Genomic DNA, 23239 nt, shown 5'->3' with positions numbered 1-23239 from the left:
GTAAATAACATCTGGGCCTTAGAAACAGGTCATTCCAATTATGGTCTTGTTTTCTCCATGTGTTTTAAAAACTGAGCCTAATTCAGCTGGCAGTATCAAACATTATTTTTATATCTTCATACCCAAATGATAAACCAAAACCCATTCTCCATTGATCTGGTGCTAGCTTGCTATACCACGAGTTGTAATTGTAGCAGTGAGATAATAATCGGTAGAGTATAATTTTTATAGATTATATAGCTAGAAAAGGCTGTTACAGATCTTTGAAGACACAGGATTACCATTTTACCAGTGGTAGGAACCTTTCATTTCCAAACAAGGTGTTTCCTGGGACATTTTGCTATGAGACTATTGTTTTTCCCCTTCAGATGAGGTGAAAAACACAGGCTATTTTCCTGATCTGATGGGAAGCTTTCCACATTCCAGTATCTTCAGCTGAGTTAAATCCTCAATGTATTTGAACAAGATGGTGATTATGTGCACTTAATAAACAGCCATTTCACAGTTCTTAAAAAAGAGTTTTGCCATGGTGCCTTTGGCAATTTTCGGCTCCTGTGATTACAGTAAACAGATAAAATACCATACAGGATATTTTGAAGTCATGAAGTTGTACTTCAAGATAAAACAGGTGATCCTTTATGAATAAATATAGAGATGTTTATTAAATATATGAAAGAGCTAACAAATCTGGCACTTCCTAGCTGGGTGGTAAAATAACACATTGGCATACTCAAAGAAGTGAAGCTTTTACTTTTAGAGCATTTTAATCACTAGTAATTAATTTTCCTCATCTTGTGAAATACCTTTTAAAGTATAGTGAAAGTTTTTCTGCAGAGTACTCACTTCAAGACAGATAATTAATAAATACAAACTAATCTGAAAAAAATTGCTGTTGGTTAATAGCATTGCTCCATACAATATATCAGTTCCTTAATCATCACACCTTATTGCTGTTATAAATGTCAATACTACAATATTGTTGAAACTTCTGTCATTCTGTCTTACTTTTGTCTGCTGCACTTGTTTTTTTCTAAATATTTTTATTCCAACACAGGTTTTCTTCACTGTGTAGAGTATTTCCCAACTTAGTTTAAAAGAAAAAAGAAAGCTTTTTAGGTTGTATCTTTCTACTCTTGACCCAACATAATTCCTTTAAAAATTGCTAGTACTCTTGCAAAGCAGCCTATAAATTAGTTAAACAGGCTCAACTGCATTGGTAAGATTTTTTCCTTTCTTTTAGCATGGAAGAAGACCAAAATCTTCACCTACTGTCTCATATCCCAGTTTACCTAGTGCTTTCTGTGGTCCTTTAAAGGCAAAGATTGAATTTACCATTTCTTCATTAATCCAAAAATAAGATTCATCCACAGCGTTAAAAATTTGTTTGTTTTCTTCCGTTAGGAAATTTTACTATCTTGGAGAATCTTCCAATAGAAACTCTTCTAACAAACTGAAAAGTGTTTAATGACCTGAAATAATAGGGTTTGCTGGTATAGAAATGATGGTTTAATTTTTGTCTGTAGTTAATGGTCAATTTATTTTAATTATCTCCTGTAGTTTCTTTTGTTTATGTTTTAGTTTTGTATAAAGCTGTGCTCACAAAAGTAACTTTATAAAAAAAATAATTACCATTTAATTTTCATTGAAGCAACTGTACAATATAAAGCTACTTGGGATGTCTGAGGGAGAGGGATTATGTTTTGCTTTATAGCAGAGAAAAGGCTGCTACTAATGACAGGTCTACACATTAAATAATTATCTGGCATAATTCTCTAACGAATGTGATACTCGGGAGTAGCTATTTCACTTGAGAATTTGTTCCCTTCCTCAAGCCAGCGTAAAGGCATTCCAATGTAGCCAGTCATTGACTCCTGCCTTGAGAATAGTGCCTTGTATGTTTACATTTGTTACAAGATCACAATTATGAATGATCCTTTAGGTTTGCAAGGAGAATAGCGGTTAAGGCTTCCACTAGCTAATCACAATATGAAGTCACCAGGGGCTTTCTTCCCCTACATCAATCCTCCTTCTGCTTCTGTGCTGCAGTGCTAGTTTTATGCACATGGGCAGCACAGTATTGTGCACAGATTGGAGTCTGCTGTGCCAGGAGTACGGCAACAAACAGGAGTATCAGCTCTCCAAGTGCTCCTAGCTGCAGAGTACTTGATCTGAACCCACAAGGTTATAGAATCATGGCTCCACACTTTTGTAAAAAAGCCTGCTCAGCTTACCCAGTGCTCCACCTTTTCAGAGCATCTCACTGTAAGAACAGCTGTACCGGTTCAAATAGGGTGTCCCTCTTGCTCAGTATCGTATCTCCAGCAGTGTGGCCTAGAGCAGATGTCTGGGGAAGAGTAAAAACAGAGGAACTGTAATGCTTTTCTGGTCCTTAATTGTTTTCAGTTCAGGGACAGTTCAGGGCCTGTTGTGGTTTGGTTGTTGGTTAATCCTGGTCAGCCTTTCCCATGCCCTTCGTGATTCTGTAGATTTCTATTGTATCCTTGAAACCTCTGAAGGCTACTTGTACTTTCATACCTTTGATCATCCTTATTCTCGTTTTCTTCTAGTTCTGTTGTATCTCGTTTGAGGGGAGAGAACAACAGCACGTAGTTTCCGAGATGTGGGTGAATCGGTGATTTACACAGAGGCACAGCAATGCTTTTTCTTTTATTTTCTTCAGTTCCTTTCCAAATATTTCTGAAGACATAAGATGCAGTGCTTCTTTTTTGAAATACATAATGCTTTTAAGAGTTTGAAGTGCATTATCTAGTAATCTGTGTTGCAATCAGATTTATTTATGAACATCTGTTCCCTGTTAAGGCAATTGCCCTACCTCCCCCCCCCCGCCCCCCAATTTCAAAAGTATTGTTTTAATTTTAAAGTAATTTTTAAACTTTATTTTTTAGGTTTGCAAAGGTACAGATTAGTGTATCGGCACCTATTATACCATTCCGAGAGACAATAACAAGACCTCCAAAAGTTGATATGGTGAATGAAGAAATAGGAAAACAGCAGAAAGTTGCTGTCATTCACCAAACAAAAGAGGACCAAAATAAAATTCCTGAAGGAATTCAGGTTGATTCAGATGGGCTTGTTACAATATCTACTCCAAATAAACAAGCTACTCTCAGCGTAAGAGCAATGCCGCTTCCTGAGGAGGTAACTCGACTTCTTGAAGAAAACAGTGACTTAATTAGAACTATGGAGCAACTCAACACATCTCTGAATGAAGATAAAAAAACCCATGAGATAAATCAGAAGACGCTCGATAGGATCAAGGAATTCAAACAAAAGTTGGAGCAAAATCTGCAGGGAAGAAAGTGGAGGAATGCTGTTGATCAGATCTGGTCATTTGGACCACGAAAGTGTGGGCCTAATATTTTGTTATATAATTTTGAGAGCTATAAAAAGTCTGTGTGGCAGTGCCTTGGGAACGCTGTGAAGGAAGGAAGTAAATACAGAGACTTTGAGAACAGCATAGTAAGTGGATTTCAGCTGGCTACACTTTCAGGTCCCATGTGTGAAGAACCCCTCATGGGTGTTTGTTTTACAGTGGAAAAATGGGAAATGAATAAAGTTGGGGAGATGCTGTCAACTAGTATTGAGGATCCAGGGGAATGTGGTGCCACAGAACATAAACAAAGTGAAGATACTACTCTAACAAGCGGTTGCACTGATGGAGTTTGCAGTGTGAATGAACACCAGGACAGCAGTCAAAGTGTTCCAAAATCACCTGAGAAAATTAGTAAACACAAGGAAGACGTTTTACTTGCAGATTGTTATGGTCCCTTCTCTGGACAACTGATTGCCACCATGAAGGAAGCTTGTCGTTATGCTTTGCAAGCAAAACCACAGAGGCTTATGGCAGCCATGTACACATGTGAAATTATGGCTACGGCAGAAGTTTTAGGTAAGACAGACGAAATAAACCTTTGTCAAGAATTTGCTTTCTGAGTTCCAAGGGGAAGTTTTATAAATCAGACTGAATCAGAAAGTATAACTTGATTAAAAGTTTTGTCAGGAGTTTTTTATAGTTCTCCAGTAGATTTGTACAGTGACTCTCTGATGCCTGTAGTATTTATACTATTCTGAATGAAAATTTAGCGTTGTTCTTGCTTAGCTGAAACATATGCATAAATAGTAATGCTACACTTTTTTGGAAGTGCAAGATACAAAATGTTGCCTTTTTATGAAATCTTTGTAATATCAACTTCAGTAAACATGAATACCAATATTGTGCCTCATAATTAAGGATTAGTTCCATGAAGAGATGAGGAAACCTATCCTGTTTGTAAAATGAGTGCAGAATCTTAGTTAATGCCATTTCAAGATGTTTTAAGTTAATATAATAATCAATATAGGAGTAAAATCAGGAAAAAGAGAGAATCTTAAAATAATGTTATATTGTTACAGTCCAGTTGGTAGATTTTTTTTTTTAATTTTTTTTCTTAGTAGCATCTGCATCCTTCTGGTATGCAAGTTGCTCACTTTGCAAACCCAGTGCATACCAAATTTGTCTCACTTATATTACCTTACTACTTACACCTACTTAACCTTGTTTTTATGACCTACTTACAACACCTCTTAACTTACCCTAACATTTGTTCTTGGAATTTTCCATGGGAGTTGCATGCTGAATCTGACCCAATGCACCAAGATCTTCTTTAAAACTAACTTCCATTGCATTTAAGCTATTAGCAAATTTACTTTGACTATACTACTTACGACAGAAATCATAGTATATCCCACATACAATAATTAAAGATTTGGTTATTTGTTGTAAAAATCTCAGCTGTTTTGTGCACAAGCGTAGTGATAGCAGTTATACAAAACAAATGGGTCTGAAGAGCAAAATTTACAGCTGTATGTAGTGAAAAGAAATGCATTTGAATGAGCAATTGTTTTGTATAGATCCATGATCCTGTTCTTTTCTGGAAGTACTCTTTAGTAGGCCTGGTAAAAGGTGTCCTGCGGTAAGCTTATTAGCACATTACCTTAAACTACAATTTACTATGACACAGAACTTCTGCATTTTAAACTCTTTAATTATTTTTTTAACATGTGAGAATGCCTATCAAAATTAGACATTGTAGTGTTACACATTACTGTTCCAGGAGCACATGAGCACAATACTTCTGAATCTCTACGTCAAACTATAAGCAAGATACCAATTTTCAAACCACAAAAACAGTCTAAATTGCTGGTTTCAAAATTGCCCACTACCAAAAAAGCATGATTGTTTATAGTGGTGTAATTAACATGCATTGGCTCATCAGTTGTGCCATAAAACCAAATGGAAACATGGCTTTCTAATGTGCATATATATATTTAATGAGTGTAATTTAGGACTCAGACATGCAAGCAAATTAGTCCAGTCTAATGAATGTGAGTTGTGTGGTAATAACCGTGGACATGCACTTAGTTGATTACAAATTCATGGGTTAAATTTTTATTATGGAAGTTTAAGCTAATAAAATTTATCATCATTAGGGGAAGTGAAAAGTATGCATGCTATCCAGTAAGACTTGGCAGTTGACACATGATAAACAACTGGCTTCTGTAACACTAATTCTTTCAGTTGGTCTTCCATATATTGATACCCAGTTGAGTTTAATATGCCTTCATATTATCTGATTGTTTCTAAGATGTTAGCTTCTGAGGAAGCTAGTTCTTTTATGTTAGTTGTCTCAGTATATAAAGCTTTTTCCATCAGACTTTTCTGACAATGCAAATAAACTGAACTGGAGCTGAGGAGCACGGAGAGAGGAACGCAAAAATGTGTTGCAAGCTTATACATGTCCAGTGTAACGGGCCTTGAGTTTAGACTTGGGTCCTGCATACACCCGATGTTTCCCAGTAGGTTAGACTTCGGCATCTCGTTCCTACAGTTAGTTCACTAGAAGAATCCATTTTTACACACTCCTGCTTTATGGAAGTTCTGTGTAAACTCCCAAAAGCTGAAGAATGTTCTGAACTAGTATCACATGTTTAATTATTATTAGCTTTTGCCTGTTGATATTCCTACCTTTTGAGCTCTTCTTCCCTTCTCTCTTTTGTGTTCTGAAGAGAGGCTGAAAGCTAGACTGTCTTTTCATTTTGCTGATGTCAGTGAAACTCAGTTGGGAAAGGACTTTACCAGACTCTGTTGCAGCTTTTGTTTTTGGATTTTGATAGCAATTGTTACGTCTTTATTTTTTTTTTAAATAAAGTTATTAAAATTTCAGATCACAGCATTTTAGGGGGCAAGTCACATCAATTCATGGTGTTGTCCTTGGCTCAGTTGTGTAAGTGAAAACATGCAGAATCCAAAACAGAGGAGCAGCTCCTCCTTCCCTGTTTGCTAAGTTTATGGTGACCCCTAGGCTCTTGCAAATGGTGATCCTGTTGTCCTTCCACAGCATTTCTTTCCAGTATGAAGCTTCATTTTTTTACCGAAATTGTTTAGCATTTTCACTTGATGTACTGAAGTATCCTTCAGTAAAGTGGTGAACAGGACTTCAATATTTTAAGGAGCTGGACTTAATAAGTCTTCAAAGTGAGCCTGGTACGCACAGACTTATTCTGTATGTTGCAGCACCTTGAAGCTGTTTTTGAAGTAGTATCATATTTTCAAAATGTTTTAACTATTTTGAATAGCAAGATCTTACAGTATTTCTTGGTGATTGATGCTGCTAAATCCATTCAACTAATTAGTGTAGAGGTAGAACCGGTATTTCTTCAGTATACTGCAGTCTGCTCATAGTGGTAAAACTGAAGACCTTATATAACTTCTTTGTGATACCATTAACCAAGACAGTACTCCAGGCTGCTTGGATGAAATACATGTAGCTAGAAGCCATTTAGTAAGCTATAAATTGTCTTCTGGCTTTTATGTTTTCAAAGAATAATCTTCAGTGAATTACGGCCATAAAATATGTGCATCTGAAGTGCTTTGTGATAAATGTTACCTTACTTATCTCATTAATATGTGTGCAAAGTTTTCGAAGTCCTACTTAAAACAATTAGTAAAATAAATATTTTGAATTATAACATTAATAACCTATAAAGTGGTTTTGAACTTACTTGCTTTAACAAATGGCTTTAATATATACTATGTGGTACATACACAGTATATGTACAGTGACCGTGATGTGATGCTCTTTTGCAATGTGTATGTTTAAGCTTGCATTTTGAAGCAGTTACTGAATTGTGAGCTGTGCTGAGATATAATCCTTTCGTATCTGAGAATTTTCTGGACTCACTGAAGTTTCCATAGTCTTGAAATTGCTTAGTTATGTTAACAAAGGCAATACGTGCATGGCAAACTCAGTGATTTATCTTCAGAATGCCTTAATCTTTTTGTGATTTTAAATATAGAATCTTAAGTATTTCTTCAATTTCCTCACGAGCAATAAGGCGACTATTGTCCATAGTAAAGGTGAAGTTCAGTCAGAGGAACAGTGAGGAGGTCCTGGAAAGGGCACGAGCAGATAAAATTACCAGTGATGGTAGAAAGAACACTTCAACATTTTATTAGAGAACGATAAACTCTGAAACGATTGGTGCTGAACTGATGCTTCATTACCTGCATCTGACAGGAGGATTTAACTATACTAGCTGCGTGCTCGTGCTGAATTTCCTGAACAAGGACCAGATTCTGTATTTAAAGAATAAAGGCAAATAAACCCACTCCCAAAATTTCCTCTGGTGTCCCACAAAAGGCTTACAGTATATATGCAAATCAATGTACATGGCTATAGTCTTTAATGATATCTTTCTGTCAAGTCAGAATAGGTGGCGTGTGTTATGAAGGAATGTATATCTCTAATTATTTTCAGTAAGAGTCAGTTTTGCCCAGATGTTTAAAAGGTCGCAGTACACATTCGTGTGTTTTCAGTGCAATATAATATAAAGTATTTGAACCTCTTAGAAATGGATATAAACTTGTTCTTCACTACAAGGTACCTTTAAAGGTAATTTGTACAGCTAATACTTAGTAACTATTGACATTTGTAAATGAAGGCATTCCTAAAACACTTTTTCAGTGCATAGCTTTTCTTGTGGTTTTATATTCTTGATTAACACAAATGTATTTGCTAGTTGTTGTCTGTAGAATACTTAGCCCATAAGTTTGCAAAACTTTTTAAAAAAATTAACTTAATGCCTACTGTAAAGTTGAACATGGGCATTTTCACAGCTACTTTCATGATATACACTGTATTTCAATGGATTGACTGTTAATTTGGGAAAGAAAAATAAAAATTATCCATGACTACCTTAATCCTGAATTAATTAAAAAACTAATTGAACACATTAAACATAATAAATATGTAGTATTTCAGATAAACAAGTTTTCTGTGATTAGAATAGCACTGCAGTATCTGGGAGAAGTACCATATAGGGATATGGTGATCCAAACAAACTTCTAAAGGTAGCTAAGATATGATTCCTGAAACACAGTAATATTTCGTAGTAATGTTTCTCAAATATTTGGTTGTAAGAAGTAAAGCAAGTTAGGCACATAATCTGGCAAACCGCCTTTTAAAAAATACCCATATGACTGTATAAAATGCACCTAGTGCAAGCGTTATCTAGATCCATACAGTAGTAATAATTTATTAAATGTTACTCATATGGTTCTGCACATTGTACTGGCAGAATTAATTGTTTGAATTTAATGGGTCCACTTAATTGACCCACTTACAGGGAAGAATTTTAGCCAAAGAAACTGCGTATTTTACTTAATGCTGAAGTTTCCTAAATGAATGTTTATGTATTTCTCTTCATGACGCAGAATATAAATATATTGGTAAGCTAATCAAAATTATGCCTTTGCAGGTCGTGTGTATGCTGTCTTGTCCAAAAGAGAAGGCAGAGTGTTACAAGAGGAGATGAAAGAGGGGACGGATGTGTTTATTATTAAGGCAGTCCTGCCAGTAGCAGAAAGCTTTGGTTTTGCTGATGAAATCAGGAAGAGAACTAGTGGCCTGGCCAGTCCGCAGCTGGTGTTCAGCCACTGGGAGGTAAAAATATCTATTCACTCCATCTGTTTTGGTGATCTATTTCCTGTAGATGTGGCAGACTGGAATAATAAGCGGAAAAGGTTAAGTTTTGGTCAAGACATTTGATTAATTCCTTTTTGAAATGAAGAGGGGGAAAAAGTAGCTTTGTATTAGTCTTATTTGCTTTTATAGATACGCTGTTCAGAAATGTATTAATATTTTGTTTAGATGGGGATGCTTTTTATTTCAATAGAAAGTAAGTCCTCTACAAATGGAACTGATTCTTCATAACTGTGTTTTCCTGAATTTTATGTGCCTTTTTTAATGAGTTCTCTGGTAAACTTGTTTAGGGAGTGGAAAAAAAAACCCACCACAAAAACCCCCAACCTACCACTAACAGAAAATGTAACAACAAATCTAATGCATATGACAGTTAACCTTTTAGGGGTTAGCAGACACCTAGGTATTTTTTTGTCCTTATATATTCCAAGTCAACATATATTTTCATACTTAAAGGCAAAGGGAATATATTTAATTCTTTCAAAATTAAGTCTGGTGATAGTAAGCAGAGGTGTCCTCAAAATCATTCCCTTTGGTCATCTTTGTCATTAAAGAAATGAAGAGGTGAAAGTGAAGGTGTAAAGGAAATTGCAAGTGGGAGAGCTGGTAAGGAGTGTCATCAGCTGAGAGTGCACTGTATTTTGTTCCTATGATGTGGACAGTAGAGCTTCAAGGAGAAATATGAAAAGCTGTAAATCTGAGTTCCTTGTTCAAGACAAACCAACCTGCACTGTAGGGCTCCTCGGAAGATTCTACTGAAGGAGCTAAAAATGGGTTCATGGGCAAGAGTCAGTGGGTATAAGCTTTTCACATTAAATTTTTAAAACAACTAAAGTCTAGGTTTGGGGTTTTTTTGGGTTTTCTTGTTGTTTTTTTTTTTTTTGTCAGGTGTTCCTTTATTTGGTGTTAGGACCATAGAAACTTTTGGAAATGCATTAGAAAGTCTTTTTTTTTGTTTGTTTTTGTTTCATCTTCTGATTTATTTTGTGATCTCAAATGTCAAGTCTCTGAGTACAAACAACTACAGATTTTTGAGGTCAGTAATACTCCATGCAGTTGCCAGCTATGGTCCGTTTACCACTGTTTGTCTCCGAAGCATGTGCTGTTTTTTTCACGTGGTGTGGATTCTTCCTCATTTCCTGTAGCTAAATTGTCCTAGTAGGTAGTAGCTGTTAAACACTTCACTAGCAGTATTTCTTTGTTGGTAATTGCTGTAACTGCCTCAGGAATTTTATGTGGATGCTAATGGAAAAGGAGCATCGCTGCAAACCAGTCGAGTCATGTGCTATCAAAAGAGTTGGGAATCCTTGAAACAGTACACTTGGAAAAGTACGTTATGTCTTCCTTGGCAATGGTACCTTACTGGTGTTGGAAAATGCAGCGGACCAGGGACTTATCTCTCCTCCCTCAATATTAATACTGATTCTTTTAATCCTCTTGTAACTAAGTCTGACTTCACAGAGAACCGTGCAAGGGAAAACCAGAGCTACACTGAATGAAAAAGAAAAAAAAGAAAAAGGGGGGGGGGAAGGCAACCTCCCATAGATGGTGTATGCACAAAAAAAAAATAGATAAAGCAACAACTTTTTGAGTATAGGGATCTAGGTGTAAGCCAGTAACAGATTAGGTACCTCAAACCAGTGAGTGTTGGCAGTATTGCATACAGTAGTTTTGTCAGTTTTGGATGTTCTCATCTGAAGTGCAGCTGGTGAGGTTTTGTGGCTTAACTGGTCTTTTGTCTGAATGGCCTCTGATATCAGTGCCCTAAAAGAATATGAGTCAGAAGGACGTTAATTCCTGCTAACCATTGTTTTGTGCCAGTTTCTTTAGGATTTGTAGCTACTGTGCTCCAATACTAAGCAAAAACAGAAACCCCTTGCCTCTCTGACCTTCCCTTCTATCCCCAAACCTTGGCATATACGATCACTGTCAGATGTTATGAATTTCACGTAAGAAAATGTTCACACATAATTATAGATATGCATAGGAGAGGGAGATTTGAACAACTGGCAACATTTTCTAAAATTGACCCTCAGGAGAGATTATAATTGCAGCTAGTATGTTAAAATGTAGTGGTAGTAGGAAAAATGATTGTGTAAGCCAGTCACCTTTCCACCTGGCAAATCTGTTGGTGGGGAGGGTTGGTTTTTTTATCACATTGAAAGTCACGCTCACATATTTTTGTGACAAAATAAGCCTTTTACTAAGCTACTAGCAATGTTGGCTCTGTGCAGCAATGGCAGAGGGAGTGCATTCTACTCTCACATCATCAGCAGAATTGCTAAATAAATACAATTTTCAGAATCTCTAGTGGTGGTATGACAGAGAAGCCAGAAAAAATGGTTTTGTCTCAGATCATGAGAGTTATTTGTAGAGCTTTTCTCTGTTTCTTTTTCTTTCTGTTTTCTGCTCAAACCAAAACAAAACCCCCAAATAAATAAAAAACCCTATCAGGTTTCATCAGGTATTAGGCGTGACTTTGACAGTGATAGATTACTGATGAATTATGATGGTATATGTATATACATGATAAACACCAGCATTTTATTTGCATCCCAATTATTTACTGTATCATTGTGTAAGATAATATGATGTGAACTCTATGTAATCTTATACTATTTTTTCCTTAGTGCTAAAAATGGAAAGGGAGTGCGGTAGCTACTTGGTTTTGTTTTGCATTTCCGATGGTACCGAGTGTATGGTTGCTACTTTCATAGCATACTATCCAAACCCTTCCATGGCATTCTGAATTAATTCTGTGCTAGTGGTGTTTTCTCAGTGTGCTTGGCTCATTAGCTGAGTACCTGGGACATGTATTTTTCTACACAGATTCCTTCTAATGTGTTGTTATCCCCATTTTACAGATAGTGAAATAGACACTTTTTGGTATTTTTAAACTTTTAAACACTTAACCTCATGGAAATCACATGTATAAAGTATGTTTAAAGAAATGAGGTTTGAATTAATTTTTTTTATTATTCTTATATTTCATTAATATGATCTGTAGACTGTACACACGGGAAGGTCAGTAATAGAGCCTACGTTTAAATGGAGCCATTTTGGTCTCTGTGGAAATGAAATTACCATTTTTTTTCTTCAGTTAATGAATGTATTTTGTATAGTTCAGATTGCTCCAGCCCCAGGGGATGGAGCAATACACGTATCGAGGTCTATCTTGTCAGATACTCCTTTTTTATTAATTTCTTCTGTCACGCTTATACAATTTATTCCTGCCCGTAGAGGATGGCACCAAATAACCATTAGTGGGAGCTTTCAGTTTGGTCCCAGTTTAAACAAATCAATTTTAAAAGTTAGTCAAGTATTTTCCTTTATCCCTAGGCAAATGTTAAGTGTATTAGGTTTACTTGGCTGTATTTTCTTAGATTTCAATATAAACTTTCTTCTGAATTCTTAGTTTAAAATATATAACTTTGGGATAATTATGAACTCCTTGGTTTTTTTTAATCCTTGGATTAATAATACACCTTCAGTTAGTGTATGTTTTTGCCTGAGCCTGTTTCCTTTGTGCTCTCTTGATTCTTTGCAGTTATATCTTTCACTCAGTCATGTAATTTTATCTTAATCGTAAGGTTCTTTGAACAAGAAGGTATTTGTGGTTGCACAATGCTTAGAATAATGGAGCTCTAATCCCATTTGGGAAATCTCTGTTATAGTAAAAAATAATGAATGTGGCTCTATTCAGATGCTGATTGAATTCTCAGCAAGTGCGGAAATTGTCAAAGACATGTACTAGTTGTAAAGTTGTGAAATGTATAGTATTCCTGTTAACTCGCATCTTTTAAATTGCATAATGATTGGCTATTAGACACACTTTTATTCTTGGGGGGCATGGGCGAGCTGTAAACACATGTTTAATCTGAATTCTTTTTCAGTATCCCTTCTAAGTAGAATAGTGTCTAGAATGTGCTTTAGGGCTCTGGAGAAAGGTAAGAGAAGGGCTGCACCTAATAAGTGGTAAGAATATGAGGTGTTCTGAATCTGGATGTTTTATATTCTGAACTTTAATTCATTCCTTCCGAACCGTAAGTCATTTTACAACTCAGAAGATGAAGGGCTTAATATAGAAGTTGCTGGATGAGATTGTTAGGCCTGCATTGAACAGGAAGCAGACTAAGGTAATGAGGGAGACTCTGAGAATCTGTGAATCTATACTAGGTTTGAACTGGAACTTCACATACATCGTTGTGCCAGTGCCAGTTTAGGCATGTAAGTGAATTCTGGGAGTGACCTGGAGCCTTTCAAATGTCAAAAGCTCATTGTATTGGCCAGGATGTCTGAAGCTAATTAAAATAGTAAATAAAAGTGGTAGTGGTGTAGCTTTAATTTTCCCTCTCGATACGTGTTTCTTAAGTAATAGGAAAAAATGCAACAGCAGAGCCACACGTCTCCTTTTTTCTTTCCAGTTCCTGAATTCCTGTTTGTAGCTACTGACTGAAGTCAAGGCTAAAGCTCAGCTGTCCCTGATTGAGGCACAAACAAGGATGATGCTCTTGAGCCAAAATAAACTTGTATGAGTTTATCTTATAACTAAATGTGTAAATGTTCATTATTACAATATTTATTGGAAGATGAGTTCTCACATCTGACTTCAGGCATTTTAAGGCCTCGGCCGTCCCCTTTATATATTGTGAATGGGATCTCTGAATTATGAAGTACTTCTAGATGCTCATTTTACTTCGTAGGGAATCTACACTCCTAATACCTCTCTGTAGGTTAAACGTCTAAAGTTTGATTGCATGTTATTCTGTATCCCCTTAAACCTCCTGTCTCTAAAAGAAAATGAAAAGTTATGAACCTGATACTGTTTTGGATTTTTGAAGCTTTTGCAAGATGTCTATGGATACGAAATAAGTGAACTTTTCTGTTGGGTTTATGACTTGCATCTCTCATGCTTGCGCTCTTTTTTTTTTTCTTTTTTTTTTTAAATTGTATTTTTGCGAACCCTTGTAGTTTACAATCAAGAGCTTTTGAGAGAAAATACTTCTAAGGAATACAGAAAAAAAATTGGGAGATTTTTTCCTAGTTAGTTATGAAGAGAGCAATCTGTTTTCACGCTCTCTTTTAAATGCCTGTATAAAAGTATATATAATAATCTTGAGAAGAAGGTATATTGTATTTATTTTTTTGATACATAAATTGATCTATAGTGATGCAAAGCAGCAGCGTTCTGTGAAGCCAAGATTTGACTACAAGGTACAATCAGTAAAAAGGGAGGGTGAAAATTAGTTGTTGGGTTTTTTTTCTTTCAGGATGTCGTATAGAGATTAGCTATTTATAAAATAAGCAAGCTGGTACACAAAGTATTTGGTACAATGTGAAAGTTTTGTGTTTTAACAAAATAACTGTGACTTGTTTTTATTTTGAGAACATTTATGTGTAGGTGCTTCTGTAAAATTCTTTAACATATTGTAGATACTTCTCCTCCCACCCTCTGCCACTTAATCCTCATCCCCAGCATGGTGTTTTGTGCAAGTGTTTCAGGTGCTCAGCACTTCCCACAGTCGTTCAGTTCTCCTAGGCAGGGAAGGAGGTGATATCGGCTTTCCACTATGATGGAATAGGTGCAGCAAAATGGAGAAGCTGAATTTGCAGGGAGAATATTCTCTTCCTTTCTGAATGGGAAGCACTTGGGGCCTGTAAAGGCTTACAGAGGAATAAGATACCTGTTACAAAAGGGTTTTTCACTGAATAAAACCAGTAAGACCCCACAGTTGATTAAACAACAACCAGACACAAACTTGTAGAATCTTTTCTTGAGATTTTAAGTTGTGGTTTCTTTCAAGGGCAGGCTGAGATTCCGGCTGCTTTGAAAGCAGAATGGCAAAATTGGTAATAAGTTTTTACCTATTCTTCAATTGTATATTGCCGAGCGAAAATATTTCAACACTGTAGTACAGAAATCACTTCACAAATGCTATTCAGACTGCCCTACATTACAGGTTATGGCAGCTCCTGGTCATCAGCGCCTGCTAGCATCACGGCGTTTTACCTGGAGTTGATGGAAAGCATCTGTTGATGTGGAGATTGCTTTTGAAGTTGCCAAATGTCATCTTGCAACACCGCTCTAGGATCTATATGTTCTTTCACATGGAAGTAAGGGATGACTTACTGGAAAACTGCCTGTGCGTACAGGCACTAGCATGGTATGTGTTAGGCGGTAGTGCACTGCCACACTGCCAGCACTGCTTTCCTCGCTCTGTAGCTGCTTGGGTTAAATACAGGAATTAGCCAGTTGCTTGCGTACCTCTGCATTACGTTGTGTGTCATACTCAAGGAAGGCCTTCCTTACTGAGGTAACGGGTCTTTCTGGATCTGAGGTCACAGGAGGGGTGTAGTCAAGAAATCAGCCTCTATCCACTTTTGAGATTGTCATCTCCTCCCTGCTCCTGCTCCACATCCCAAAAATGTACGAGGCACTGTTTAGAGCCCACCCCAGTCCACCCGACCTCAGTCTTGCTGGGTACCCTACCTGGTGGTCTGTGTTCTGGAAGCACACTGCCAGTATCCAGATGGCCTTGCACTGGTTGGTTATGCTCAGTGCAGAAGCACTTTTACAGCATTACCCAGCATATTACCAAAAACCCAGCAGGTAAGTTTTTCGGGGTCACATCTCACATAAACCTCTGCAAAGTTCTGTCATTTTACCCGAAAGGTAGAGGTAATTTCCATTTGACAGGGCTGCTTCAGACATCTAAGACACACATTATCAGCTGTACCCTTCTCGTTGCATAGTCTATGTCATTACTAAGTGATGGACACCATTTGAACTGTGAATGTTCTTGAATTATCTTTCTAGCATCAATTTTTCTAAGATAGAAGGGATTCTGATACACTGAAGCCTGTATGATCTTTGAAATTGTGCATAATAGTTCTTTCGAAAGTTTTTTTGGAAAAAAGCTTCTGGCATAATGTTTTTCCTGGCATGCTAAGGGCTGCCTGCGGTAGTGCCCAATCACATTGAATTTAGTGGTTCTTGGGATTTCTTATTAAGCAGTTCACAAAGGCCATAATGTTGCTTGCTGGTCTTAAAATCTTCATTGGACAGTGTAAGACTGCTCTTTCTATTCGTGGTCCAACTAAAGCATTTTCCACACTGATGATATTTGGTTCAAAAGAAATGTTCTGTCCTCATCAGGCAGCAAGGACCAGTAGGGGAAATGCTACTAGGAACATGGCTGTGTTCCCAGATCTGCCTGACCTTTTGGGTGAACTAGGCAGATCCTTTCTGTTTGCTTTTGATGCTTCTCTCAACCTTGTTTTGCGTAATTAGGCTGCCTTAGGCAGAGACTGTTTCATACCATCGTTTTGTGAAATACGCTAGACAATGGGACCCAGATCACTATTGGAGCCATCTGGGTGCCACTGAAATGCAAATAATAAATCATCCTCAAATTAAGGCTTAAAATTCCAAGTCCTCTTGAATTAGAAGTAATCTGTTCTAACTCAAATCTTATTGAAAAGTTTGATTAGCTTACATAATCATTTGCAGAATTTAGTGTACACTGTCTTTCAGTATTAACATAGTACGCTCATAGTATTTGTATTTTTACGGATTAATTATCACAGGTATTCAGATTATGTCTCTGATAAAGATACAGGCATTTATTTGAATAATTAATGTGTAGGTTGTTAGGCTAAAAGAAAATGACAGCTGTTTTGCCTATGCTACTCTGCACGCTGTTACTAAACAAGTCTTATGAGACTTCATTGTTTGGGTGTGTTGGTTTGAATAGTTGTGATATTTAATGAAACATCTTGCTTTAGAATGATTTCTTTTTCTCAAGAATACTCTTGCACTTACAGTATTTGAAGTAATCTATTCACTTCTTTTGAAATACCTAATCCCAGCTGACTTCATTATAAACACTGTTTTATTTATACCTAGAGTGGGCTCATAGTTCTGCAGTGAGCTATGGAACACACTCTTCAGCATGTATTTGACTGTTTTTTCTCTTTTTTTTTAAGTATAATGGGATTCTAGTAATTTGCTTATAGTCATACTTTAAACAAATTATATCACCCAAGATTTTTATAAAGCAGGTCGATGAAGATATTGTTAAACAATACTATTAAGGAACATTTCCATCACTTAAGAATTGCATTTGCTATAACAGATTTAAGAACCATATCAGCTGCAGTGCACTAATTCATTTTACTGTATTGCATTTTATATGGCTGCATTTAGAGAAAATGCTTGTTCTCTAATAGAGTAAATGCTAGTCCAGTGATCCACTACACAAATCCTGATTTACAAGTCACTTTTTAAAAGAAATGGTTTTCAGAAGAGGTTTGTGGATGTAGTGTAGAAATATTCAGCTGTGTTAACTAGGAAGCAGTAGCTGTCTTGCTGCTTTGTCGTGCACACTTTGGAGGAGTAATTGTGTTCATTCTGGTCTGTTTGCAGTTAGTGCTGCTGTTGTCCCCATCAGATTATTCTGGTGTTGAATAATAAATAAGCATAGGCCAGTGGCTAGTTTATGCTGTTATAAAGAAAAATGAAGTCCTAAGAAATGTTCCTGAAGAAAAGATACACTGAATTTTCTAGCTGTCAGATCACACACAGTATGGTGGTGTTTTAAAATACACTTTACCATAATGCTAACAGTACCATCACGTCTTTGGCCTCACAGTGTCTTGCTCCTAATATTGGCTCCTCTTGACATCTTTTGTCTGCTAAACTTGGGGTATAAACAGTTCGGCTGTGATAATTTTCTTGTCACCCCTGCTCAGTGGTTCCCAGACACACATGGCACGCGGGCAGAATGAGGGAAAGGCAGACTAAAGGCCTTTGCTAGAAGGGTAGCTGAATTGCTTGAGTCACTTAAAGATTTTCAGCTGTGAAAGGCATGATATTTTGAATTTCCAGTTCTGTTTTGCTTAAGTTTTTGTTTAGGAGTGTAACTTTTTGAAAAAGCACTGTTGAGATGCTATCATATTTCTGTTTTTAAAATGCATCTTAGGCTATATGTTTTAGTTTTGTACTGAAAAATTAGTATGTGGAAACATCTGCATAATTTTAAATTAAAAGTGACATGCAGCATGGAATAAATAACGTTTGTGGGTGTCTTTTCTGCTTTGATCCTGTGGATCTTCTAGGATCCACAGTAAATACCCTCTGTTAAATGGCTACATCATATTCCAGAAGGATTGGTCCATTTAGAATCTAATTAATCATTTAGGACTTTATCCAGACAAAAACTCAATTTCTGTTACAGATTCCGGAGTCATCCCTATGCAGTTCCCATGAATGCAAACAATAGCTCAGGGTCTAAAAAGCTTCTCAGCTCCGATTCCAGGAAACCCAGACCCACCATTCTGACAGCTCCTATTGTAAGCAAATTGATGACAATGCTTTTGGACCATTATACGGAAAGGTTTTTTTCCTTTTGCTTGCTTGCACTGTATTCACAGGGTATGGGGAATGATGGATGCCACCTGCTGTATTCATTTGCTTTGATTCATTAATATGATGTGGATAGAAGAGGGACAGTCTAGTCTGTGCCCTCACCTTCACTTACAGAATCAGAACTTTTAGAAAAGAAAACTTCTTACTTTTTTTGTATTTCTGTGTCAGTAACACCTCTCTAGTTATATTAGGGTTACACTCATGGGACTATTTGCTGACTTCCTAGAGGAGATGCACAGCTGGTGCCCCAAGTTCCAGCTGACTCAATAGATCTGGCTTGCTCTTTCTCTCTACTTACCACAGTGTGGTAATAGAAATAGTGTGTTCCGATTGACCTCATCTTTTGCAGTGTGTCTGCACCATTTAGATGGGTACGATCCTCTAACAGAGATTTTCACATGCCACCATAACTTGCTCTAGAAGCAGTACGTAGTGCCTGAATTATTGAGACAGGTTGAGAAGCAAAGCTAGCCCCTGTGGGTACTGAGGTGGCTTTTGAAACCTAATTTATGTCGCTTTACAGTGCTGCTCTGCATCATGTGGCAGTACAAGGTTCACTCAGGATTCTGTAGCCCCGAGCTGCAGCAAGTTTGCAGGTTTACCCTTGCTGGCTACTATAAATACTAAAGAGTACATACATTGGAGCCTCCTGTTATGTCGGCTTTCCTGAGAGCTAAAGATACCTGTTGAAGCATAAAGAATTATTATCAGTGGGAAAAGTATCCAGTGCAAAACTTCAGTTAACATTAGCAAAACAACTCTTTCATAAATTGTTGAAAGAGCCAGTCTGTCAAACCTGGGGATTTTCTTAAGCATCCATCACTACAGTATCTAAATATTTACATGTAGATTAGATCTGTAAGTTCAATTTTGTATACGTTTGGACTCCTCTGTTGTATTCATTCTTCAAGAACCACTGTTTCACTGTTTCTCTCTGGGCATAACTTCTGGGTGTTAGATTTCTTGCTAATGTAAAAAAAAACTTCATCAAAGGGGATAGTAGCAGCCTTTTAAGTTATAGTTTGTAGCTGTATAATCTCCCTCAGCAGTACAGTCTGGAGCAAATCCATTGAGCATGAATCACCTTTTCTTATTCACGTGTTCTTGGACTTTGAAATTTTTGTTTGTTCAGCTCTTTAGCCGGATCACAAATGGGGAAGTCCCTGGTGGTTTTCCATCATTAACACGTTCAGTATGAACATCACTACAACTTCATCAAGTCAACATGCAAATTTTGTCCCCAAGTTGGAAAAACCCCAGTAGTCTTCACTGCCCCTTTTCTTTATTTCTAGTGCATAAAATAATGGTAAAACTTTCAAGCTCTCCAAGAGTGGGGACCATTCTTATTTTTATTGAGATAAGCTGTCAAGGAATCACCTTTAAGTTTCTAGGCATTGGTTGTAAGGCCCTGTACGAGACATCAGAACAGGTATGACTCAGGCAGATTCTTCTGTGGTTAGACAGTCCTTACTTTTATGTTAAAAATAAATGTAGAAACATGTGGAAAGCTAAGTTTCATACTGTTGATTTCTGAGCTCTCCTTGCTTTTGGTTTTCAGTCAGACAACCCTATGCATAGTCATTTCCCACCTAAATAATTGAGATTGGATGTCACTTTCAGCACATGAGTAATAAACCACTTAATTTACCAGGACTATGTATATACTTAACTGTAACAAAGTAGAACGATTTTTGTTGGTTTAGGGGCTTAACATAATATTTTTGCGGGATTGAACCTACAATGTTACCTAATACAAAATAGCCATCTTCTGCTATAGTAATTTTCCTAACTCCCCATAAAGTGTAACTTGTTTGATGGTGTTAGGTGTTATTTAATATGAGGTATTAAATTAGGACTTTACAATTGTTGATGTTTCTGGGGAAAATTGTCCACCTTAAGTCATCATTTTGAAATTCCTGTTCTTGCTAGTTTCTGTAACTTAAATAAGCTTTAAGAAATTTTGCTTGGTTTGAAGTATCGTATGGCAATTAAAAGTATTCTTCAGAAGGAAAAGTTTATAACACTAGAAAAGGTTTATAATGCTAAGCTAAAATTGGTAGTTTAGGGAAGTTTGTTCCCTCCTTGCCAGTTATTAATGTTAGTGCTAATATTATATATTTCAGAAATTATTATGGTGTGATGTCTTCAATTATTGTCGTAACTATCATGATTCTTACAGTAACTAATACTTGCCTGCACTCATTTTTTCCATGAGGATTTTGTTTAAGGAATTGACACAATCCTACCTTTGGTTTTTTTAGTAAAAATATATTACTTGTAACTGCATCTTGTGAGGAAATCTACAATCATTTAAAAGTGAAATAAGTATTTTGAAATCTGCAACAGAACCCGAGTAACATAATACGGTCAATTTTATCCCTTCCTAATGTTCACATTTAGCATTCTTGGAAGGTGATCTTGTTATTTTTCACTAAGTTCCTTAATGCTCATCAACTACAGTATTTTTTACTCTGTTTTATGGTTAATTGTCCGCTAATGGGAAGGAAAGTTAAATCTCAGGACTATAACCCTATACAATTTTGGTGGATCACCCAGACATCAGTTCACTAGGGAGCATTTCCCAGATTTGATTACACATACGCGTTATATGAGCTTAAGATTTGACGATCACTCTTCATGACTTAGGAGTAATTTCTGGTGCCTGCAACAGTTTAACATATGAGTAGAACTGAGGTGGATTCTTAGGAGTTTAGGATTGAAAGGGGGTCTCCTTTTTCTTTAGGTCTTAAAGTGTTTACTTGGAAACCTAAAACTTCTTAAAGTAATACAAGAGTCACTAACAGTAACGGAATAAATTGTTATCTTTGGCTAGCTAGTTAAGCATTAAGCCTAGAATTTGTGTGAAGTCTACGTAGTCTAAAGGTAGAGGGTAAATATCTCGTTAGAGTTTCTTGGGTGATTAAAAATGTTGTAGCTTTGCTGTGCAGGATGAAATGAGGAAAGGTTTTAAAGACTTTGTAAGATAACTACATCTGTGGCATACTCTCTGTGGTAGTCTGTGAAGTGTGGGGTATATAGGATGAACTGGGGATAAAGACACGTCCAGTTATTCTCTGATCATGTTAGATGTGAAATCTCCTCTAGAGGAGGGCCCCTGAGATATTAAGCTGCAAGAACAGCTCAACTAAGTACGTTAGCACCAGAAACAATGATTTTTAAACCATCTGTCCAACTCATAGGGACTGAATAACATAGGGCACAGAAATGAGCAGAAACCTTCAGTTCTTATAAATTCTGATAAAATCGTAGTGAGATGATATTCTAAACAAGAAATTCCTTCTTGAAAACTGAGAATTTTCTGAACACTATTTGGTATTGTTTGCTGACTGGCAATTGAATTTGCTTTAAAAAAAATTCGTATGCAGATAAATGCAACTGAATTTGAAAAGCTATTGTGGGCTTCTTATGGCAAATGCCACATAGTGTATCTTAACTCTTGTTTTCTGCTTAAATAGCTAATTGCAAGCTTTCCAGAAAACTCTTACCTGTTCTACTTTCATATTGCTCTATTTTAGAGATTGATTACCTGAAATGTAATAATAAACCTTTGTACTACTTTACCTTTTTTTTTTTTCCCCTCTCTTTTTATGATCATTTCAAGTGACCCATTCTGGGTACCAACCACTGAGGAAGAATATTTGCACTTCGGGGAAAAGGCAGACTCAGAGAACCAGGCCCGCAAGTACATGAATGCAGTAAGAAAGCGAAAGGGACTTTATGTAGAAGAAAAAATTGTGGAGCATGCTGAAAAGCAAAGAACTCTCAGCAGAAATAAGTAGCTGTGTCTGCTTCCTGGGTCTCTCCTGACCCAGCTAAGTGCAGGTGGATTATTTTCTATGCAGCAGATTGAAAATTTCGTCTGGACTTTGTTCTTTGACACCACTTTTCTTACATGCTATAATGTCTGTGGCTTATGTTTTAATAAACCTAAGCCTTTCCAACTTTTATACAGAGAAAATAGTTTATTTATTTAAATAAAATATAGGCGTATTCATTGCAATTGGTCTCAATTTTTAAAACTTACTGCCCTATTGAACTTTCTGTCACAGGATTAGGAACTCCTAATTTAATTTGTTTCTTTCTGATTTATCAGATGTAATTACAGTTAGAGCTGGTTAGCTAGTTTGTTGCAAATAAACTGTGCACTGAAATTAGCTCCTTAATGTTTTTGACTCTGTTTTTTTAAATTTATTTTAATTTCTGTAATGTATTTGTTACTTACCAGTACTTTCCATAGTTACCTATATGCAAATAGATGTAAGCCTACTAGGAGTTTCTAAACTATTTTTTTTACTCTGTTCCTCATGTAAGCAGTCATCTAAATCAGTAATGTATCTTCTTTAAATCGGGGCAAAAATAGCACATGTGGAAGACTAAGCACTGCAAACCAAGCAAGATTTGTCTTTTTTCTTTCCTTAGAACCCATCTTATTAAAAAGTGCATATGATTATCCAAAGGTGGGAGCTGCCATCTCTGAACTAGGCACACAGCTACCTCTGCCAATCCTGTGTGTGTTTACAGACCCTTGCAGAAATTTCTACTTGTTTAGCCTGTTGTCTTGAATTCAGTGAAGGGAAACACTTGCAAAAATACACAAAATGTCTTGCTGATTGCAGGTGTCTAGGATGCAGAAGGCTCCAAAATGAATCAGACCAAGACTAACAGGAAAAAAAGTCCTCACAGGGCGTAAGTTTTAGTTAAGAAAAATGGAAACCTTGAGTAGAAGAGAAACATGATGCATGAATTATCT

General features: G+C 36.6%; 1 protein-coding gene across 1 annotated transcript in view; it reads left to right on the top strand.

Moving 5' to 3' along the window:
- The window catches only part of EFTUD1 (elongation factor Tu GTP binding domain containing 1), an 82138-nt gene extending 59331 nt beyond the window's left edge, over window positions 1-22807 (top strand). The window contains exons 17-19 of the mRNA XM_009330902.1: window positions 2907-3910; window positions 8818-9002; window positions 22080-22807. Of these exons, the coding sequence (XP_009329177.1) occupies window positions 2907-3910; window positions 8818-9002; window positions 22080-22268 (1378 nt within the window). The 3' untranslated portion in view covers window positions 22269-22807. The remainder of the gene's footprint in view (window positions 1-2906; window positions 3911-8817; window positions 9003-22079) is intronic.
- Window positions 22808-23239: the final 432 nt, after the last annotated feature.

Source organism: Pygoscelis adeliae, unplaced genomic scaffold (genome assembly GCF_000699105.1).
Source record: "Pygoscelis adeliae isolate BGI_AS28 unplaced genomic scaffold, ASM69910v1 Scaffold318, whole genome shotgun sequence".
Taxonomy (NCBI): Eukaryota; Metazoa; Chordata; class Aves; order Sphenisciformes; family Spheniscidae; genus Pygoscelis; species Pygoscelis adeliae.
The sequence above is the reverse complement of the archived record's forward strand: the minus strand, read 5'-3'. Positions and strand labels throughout refer to the sequence as shown.